The sequence below is a fragment of the Fukomys damarensis genome, unplaced genomic scaffold (genome assembly GCF_012274545.1).
Source record: "Fukomys damarensis isolate Sample0158 unplaced genomic scaffold, DMR_v1.0_HiC HiC_scaffold_16, whole genome shotgun sequence".
NCBI lineage: Eukaryota > Metazoa > Chordata > Mammalia > Rodentia > Bathyergidae > Fukomys > Fukomys damarensis.
Window position 1 is genome coordinate 60,048,523 of NW_022900928.1, and position 6,204 is coordinate 60,054,726.

The 6,204-nt window shown below is 39.7% G+C and overlaps 1 protein-coding gene across 1 annotated transcript in view; it reads right to left on the bottom strand.

Annotated features, from left to right (window-relative positions):
* Positions 1–6,204, bottom strand: part of LOC104852868 (alpha-1,2-mannosyltransferase ALG9) — a 95,891-nt gene that overhangs the window by 82,677 nt on the left and 7,010 nt on the right. Inside the window, exons 4-5 of the mRNA XM_010610680.2 lie at positions 5,261–5,399; positions 3,970–4,104 (exon numbers count right to left, since the gene is read on the bottom strand). Of these exons, the coding sequence (XP_010608982.2) occupies positions 3,970–4,104; positions 5,261–5,399 (274 nt within the window). The remainder of the gene's footprint in view (positions 1–3,969; positions 4,105–5,260; positions 5,400–6,204) is intronic.

Below are 6,204 nucleotides of genomic sequence, written 5' to 3' on the forward strand. Positions count from 1 at the left end.
AAAAAAAAAAAAAAAAAAACAAAGGAGAGGAGTAGAAAAGAAAAACAAAAGGCCATCCTGGAATACTTTTCTCAACCTCAGGACCTTCAGCCTAGATGTTATGGCTTGTGTCTAGATGTGCCCCAAAAGCCTCATTCTGTCATAGATGGGGCTTTTCAGAGGTGGCTAGATCTACAGTGTGTGATGCTGCAATCAAGTGTGATTGCAATCAAGTGTGTGATTACTAAACTAATGCAGTGATTGGTTCACATAGTTCTGGGTAGCTTTAAGGGTGGCCCTAAGGGCAGGTAGCCTGGATAAAATGTAAGGGACAGAAAGAGGGCTAGTGTGGTTGCTTGTTGCTTGCTGCTTCTTCACTACTTGCTGCCTTCTGCCCACCACCATGAACTGTTTCTCCTCTATCATGCCTCTCTGCCATGTCACTCTGCCTTGGAGACAGCCAACTATGAACTGAAATATCTATAAACTATGAGCCAAATAAACTTTTCCTCCTTTAACTGTGGATGTCAGGTATTTTGTATCAGCAACCAGAAAAGTAACTAAGACAATGACTATTCCCATCTTCCTCCCTCACTCCCATTCTTCTCTTACTAGACAACACCTTCAGTTCTCTAATTAGGGGTTTTTGCTTCAATAAAGATAGGCCTTTTCCCTATTCTTCCTGCTAAGTACATAAAAAATTCTGAACATGAAAAGTTCTGGAAATAGTGGCACACTTAATCCCAGCATTCAGGAGGCTTAGGCAGGAGGATAGCAAATTCTAGGTCAGCTTGAACTACACAGCGAAACCAAAAAAGAAGAAGACTTGCCAGGGATTTAGCACAGTGGTTCTGCTGCCTGCCTCGCAAGCAAAAGGTCCCAAGTTCAATCCCTGGTACAAAAAAAAAAAAAGGAAGAATAATAATGTAAACTCCATGGGTCTTCTTTTTGCCTTGTATACTATAGAAATGAAACTTAAAAAGCTGGCAACTAGAAACGTCAAAGAGCACAGATAGCCAGGCGTGGTGCCGCACACCTGTAATGCCAGCACTCGGGAGGCTGAGGCAGGAGGATGCTGTGAGTTCGAGACCAGCCTGGGCTACATAGTGAGTTCCAGGTCAGACTCAACTACATAGTAAGACCCTGTCTCAAAAAACCAAAACAAAAAAAGAGCACAGACAAAAACACTCCAACCAAAGGCCTGTCTTTTTACCACAACACAACAATGGAGAATCAGTGCATTGGAGGACAGAGAATAGAAATTACTCAATGTGAATAACAAAGAAAAAGGATTTTTTAAAAAAGAAAATATAGTCTCAGGACTAATTTTAAAAAATAAACATTTATCAATAGAGTGCCAAAAGAAAAGGAGAAATGGGGCTGGGAATTTAGCTCAGTGATTCCGCCACCTGCTTCGCAAGTGTAAGGTCCTGAGTTCAATCCCTGGTATCAAAAAAAAAAAGAAAAGGAGAAATGGCACTACTTCAAAAAAAAAGTGCTCAACACAGTAACAGCTAGAGCTGGGGATTTAATTCAGTGGCACCACACCTGCCTCACAAGTGTGAGGTCCTGGTTAATCCCTGGTATCTCAAAAGAAAAAAAAAATGAAAAAGTAACAGCTAAAACAAAAATCCCCCAATTTTGCAAAAGACATAACCCTAAAGATTCAAGAAGCTGAGCAAATTTCAAACAAGATAAACTGAAAAAAAATCTACACCAAGACACATCATAGTCAAATTCCTGAAAACTAATAATCAGATCAAGTTCCAGTTAACTTTCTGTTTTTTTGGTTTTTGAACTGTTTTGAGGTACTGGGATTTGACAAAGGGCCTGCTACATGCTGAGAGCACTCTATCTCTGAGCTACCTTCCCAGACCTTTTAAAATTTTTCTTTAATTGAGTTTATTGGTACAGTTAGATATATCTTATGATCACATTCATCATGAGAATTTGTACCTGTACGTGATATATCTTCTTATTTTTTCCAATTCCCTTGCCCTTACTTCAACCTCTCCACCCCCCATATACATAAGCTTTGTTTCCATTTTTTCCTCCTTACTTCCAATTTTTATCTTTCCCTTCTTTCCTTTTCCCTTTTCCCCCTCCCTAGTTCACCCCTTCTCCTTTGAACATTTTCTTCCTATTTCACCATTTACAGGGCTGGGGATTTAGCTCAGTGGTGCCACCACCTGCCTTACAAGTGCAAGGTCCTGAGTTTGATCCCTAGTACCAAAAAACAAAACAAAAAAATATGCCAGGGATTTAGCTCAGTGGCACCAGGCCTGCCTTGCATGCTCAAGGTCCTGAGTTCAATCCTCAGTATCACAAAAAAAAAAGAAAAAATTTATTATACATTTTGGTCCTCATTTACACCTTCAGTTTCTCACACCAGAGAAATGATTTGGTATTTACACGTGTATCCTATTTATTTCACTTATAAGTACAGCCTCCAGGTGCATCCATTTATTTATAAATGTCTCAAGTTTATCTTTCTTTATAGCTGATTAGTACTCCATTTTATATGACTATATATAAATATTCTTTATCCACTCATCAGTTGATGGGCTTTGAGCTGTTTCCAAGATTTAGCTATTACAAATTGTGCTGCTAAAAACATGGATGTGCATATGTCACTGTTGTGTGATGCTTTATTTATTTTTGGTACTGAGGGTCAAACTCAGGACCTTGCGTTTGCAAGGCAGGCAGAGAAAGCAGGTTCAACTGGGACCTCTAATCCTAGTTTTTTGAGGAATCTCCACACTGATTTCCACACTGGTTGCACCAGTCTACACTCCCACCAAAGGTGGAGAAGGTTTCCTTCCTCCCTGCAGCCCTGCCAGCATTTGTTATTGGTTGATTTCTTGATAGCAGCCATTCTTTTTGGAGATAGAATCTCAGTGTTGTTTTCATCTGTTTCTCAGATAACCAGTGATGTTTATTTGCTCCTTCTACTTCTTTGTCTGAGAAATGTGTGTTCATTTCTGATGCCCATTTTTGAACTGGGTCTTCAAATTTGGGGGGTCTGATTTTTTTAAGGTTTTTTTTGGGGGGTACCAGGGATAGAACTCAGGACCTTGTGCTTGTCAGATAGGTGGCAGCACCATTGCACTAAATCCCTGGCCCTTTCTAAATTCTTTATATAGTCTAAATAGTAGTCCTTTCAGACCTCTTTAAACTTTATTTTGAGACAGGGTCTTGTTAAGTTGTCCAGGCTGGACTGCAACTTGCCAGTTTCCCAAATAAATAGCTGTTCCAGGCTCAATGAACTCTTAATTATTCTTCAGCACACAGCTTAAATTAGATCCTCCTAATATTCTATACCACTGTACATTGTACTCCTCCCCCTCCACCTGCCAAGATTCATTGCATTTAGAATTACCTGTTCAATATCCATCTTCCCCACTAATTTTACTCGGTTAATGTTTGTTGAATAAATTAAAAAATGATTTTTTTTTTTTGGTACCAGCAACTGAACTCAGGACATTGCACTCCTGAGACAGGCAGCAGAACCACTGAGCTAAATGCCCAGCCCAAAAAATTATTCTTTAAAAAAAAAAAAAACAAGTACCCTCTTCACTTCGTATAATGGCCTATACCCATAATCCCAGCTATCCAAGGAAGCTGAAATGGGAGGATCACCGGAGTCTAGCCTGGGTAACATAGACCCTGTCTCAAAGAAAAAAAAAAAAAAAAACTAAAAAACTAAAAACCTCCCCTCTCAGCTTCCAATCTTTTTGTTCTCTTTCAAAAATTTTCCAGAGCCGGGTGTTGCAGTGCACGCCTCTAATCCCAGCACTTGGGAGGCTCAGGCCAGAGGATCACTGTTGAGTTCAAGACCATCCTGGGCTACACAGTGAATTCCAGGTCAGTCTCAACTATATAGTGAGACCCTGTCTCAAAAAAAAACCAAAACAAAAAAAGAAAAAATTTTTTTTCCAGAGACTTTTCTCTTGATCAATTGTGACTGTTCTAAGGTTTGCTTAACCTTACCTTATTCGTTTGTAGAATTCTTGCATGAAATGCGGCTGGCCACGCATGAAGCAACAGATAAGCATAGGAACGAATGGCATACACTGGGGAATATTCCCAAGTCTGAAACCCTTTCCCATAGATGAGGTAGTGTGTCTAAAAGAAAAAACAAACAGACTAAGAGTGGTGGCACATGTCTATAATCCCAGTACTTGGGAGGCTGAGTCGGGAAGATCACTGAGAGTTCAAGACCACCTGAGTTACACAATGAGTTCAAGGCCAGCCTGAACTACATGATGAGACCCTGTCTCAAAAGTCAAAGTAAGTAAGTAAATTAATTGCCCAAAAACTCTCTTATTAGGACACAGGTAAAGATTCTGGGTAGAAATATTAAAGAGACAATGATATGCAAAAATGCTAAATTTATCAATATTTACAAGTAATGGATAAGAAAAAATGACCTTATGTTAAAAAATTAAGATATTATAAATTCTACAAGATTGATCAATACTAAAACCTCAAATTTTACCTTCTCCTTATTTTTTATTTTTTTATTTTTTTTTGTACTGGAGATTGAACTCAGGACCTTATGCTTGAGACAGGCAGCAGAACCACTGAGCTAAATCCTCAGCCCTCTCCTTATTCTTTTAAAGAGTCTTTGCCCAAAATTTTAAAACTCTAAATCTTATATACCCACACTAAACATCATTTCTCCATTCTAAATAAAAATAACATTATAAGCATATTTAGTTGCACTATTTTGATAAACATTGGGCTAAATACTGAAAGAAAGTGGTTGCTTCTGGGAAGTAGAATTTAAACATGAGAAGTACAACAAGGAGGTGTTATTTCTCTGCGTTTTATGGTAATTAACTTTTAAAATTGTCTCCAAAAAGCTTTTTTGTTTTATTTTTTTCTTTTGGTTCACGGGGATCAAACTCAGGCCCCTGTGCTCACAAGGCATGCTGCAGAACCACTGAGCCAAATCCCTGGTCTAAGCTCCAAATAGTTTTAACAGATAATTACAAATCACACTTTGACTTAACTAGCAAAATTTCCTACAGCCTTCAAGAGTAAGTAAATCAACAGCTTTTAAGAATTAAAAGTGAAGGGCTGGGGATTTAGCTCAGCGGTTCGGTGGCCTGCCTTGCAAGTGCAAGGAGCAGAGTTTCAATCCCAGGTACCAAAAAAAAAAAAAAAAAAAGAATTAAAAGTGAAAAGTTACTTTACTAGCAGCCTCACTTATATATTACTTGTGTCTTGATTGGTAATAAGTCCCAAGAGACAAAAACCAAAAACTAAAATCACCTACTGGTTCCCAGTAGTTGAATGTTTCATCACAGTCAGAGATGTTGCTCAGAAGAGCAGCACATAACCTTGCTGAGAGCAAACACTTGAAAGCAGTAGATCCTTCCGGTGCCCAGACTTGTCCCGCTTTGTTTCCAGCTAATCTGCTCAGAAGCAAAAAAAAAAAAAAATAAACAAATAAACAAAAACAGCACGTGTCATGAAGGACCTTCTAACCAGGAGTAAATCTGGACAAAAAGAACAAGAAAAGCAAGAAACAAATACAATAGTTAAGTCATTCATTAAAAAAGGTGAATCATTTGTTCTTTCTGAGTACAAAGAATAAGGACTTTAATCATTCCTACCACTTTTAGGCATCAACTAATTTCTACCTTTTTAGCTTGTTGTATCTACAATACTACGTTTATTTCAGGCCTTAGCGTTCTCACATTCCTTTCTTCTCTTAACAAACTTGTTACTTTCGATGGCTCTATTCTTTTCCCCATATGTTCAAGTGAACAACGACCTAACAGGTACAAGATGCATATCCTGCTCGGATTCCAAGTGTTGACAGCTTCTCTGACACAATCCCAGCCTGAAGCCTCCCAGCTTGGGGAGAGGTGGCTGCCTTCGGGTGCTGAAGACTGAGGGCCCACACAGAAAAATAAACGGGGTACTTGCGGAGGGAAATAAAAGAAGCTGTGAGAAACAGCTGTAAAAGGCACACACTGCTTCTGCCAATGCCAGTATCTCCCACAGAGGCTCTGCCGATGTCAAGGAGCCAGCTGGAATAGGCCAGAAGCATCACAAACCCGTGCTCCGAGGTTTCTCACCGGGAGAAGGGACCCTAACGTGGGGCGAAGACTGAACTTCAAGGCCAGTCCTCCCGGAAGAGCAGAAAGGCCCGGCCAACAAATCGCCGGGCCGGAGATGGGAGCCACAAGCCGGGCTGACTGGACCCCAGCGGGC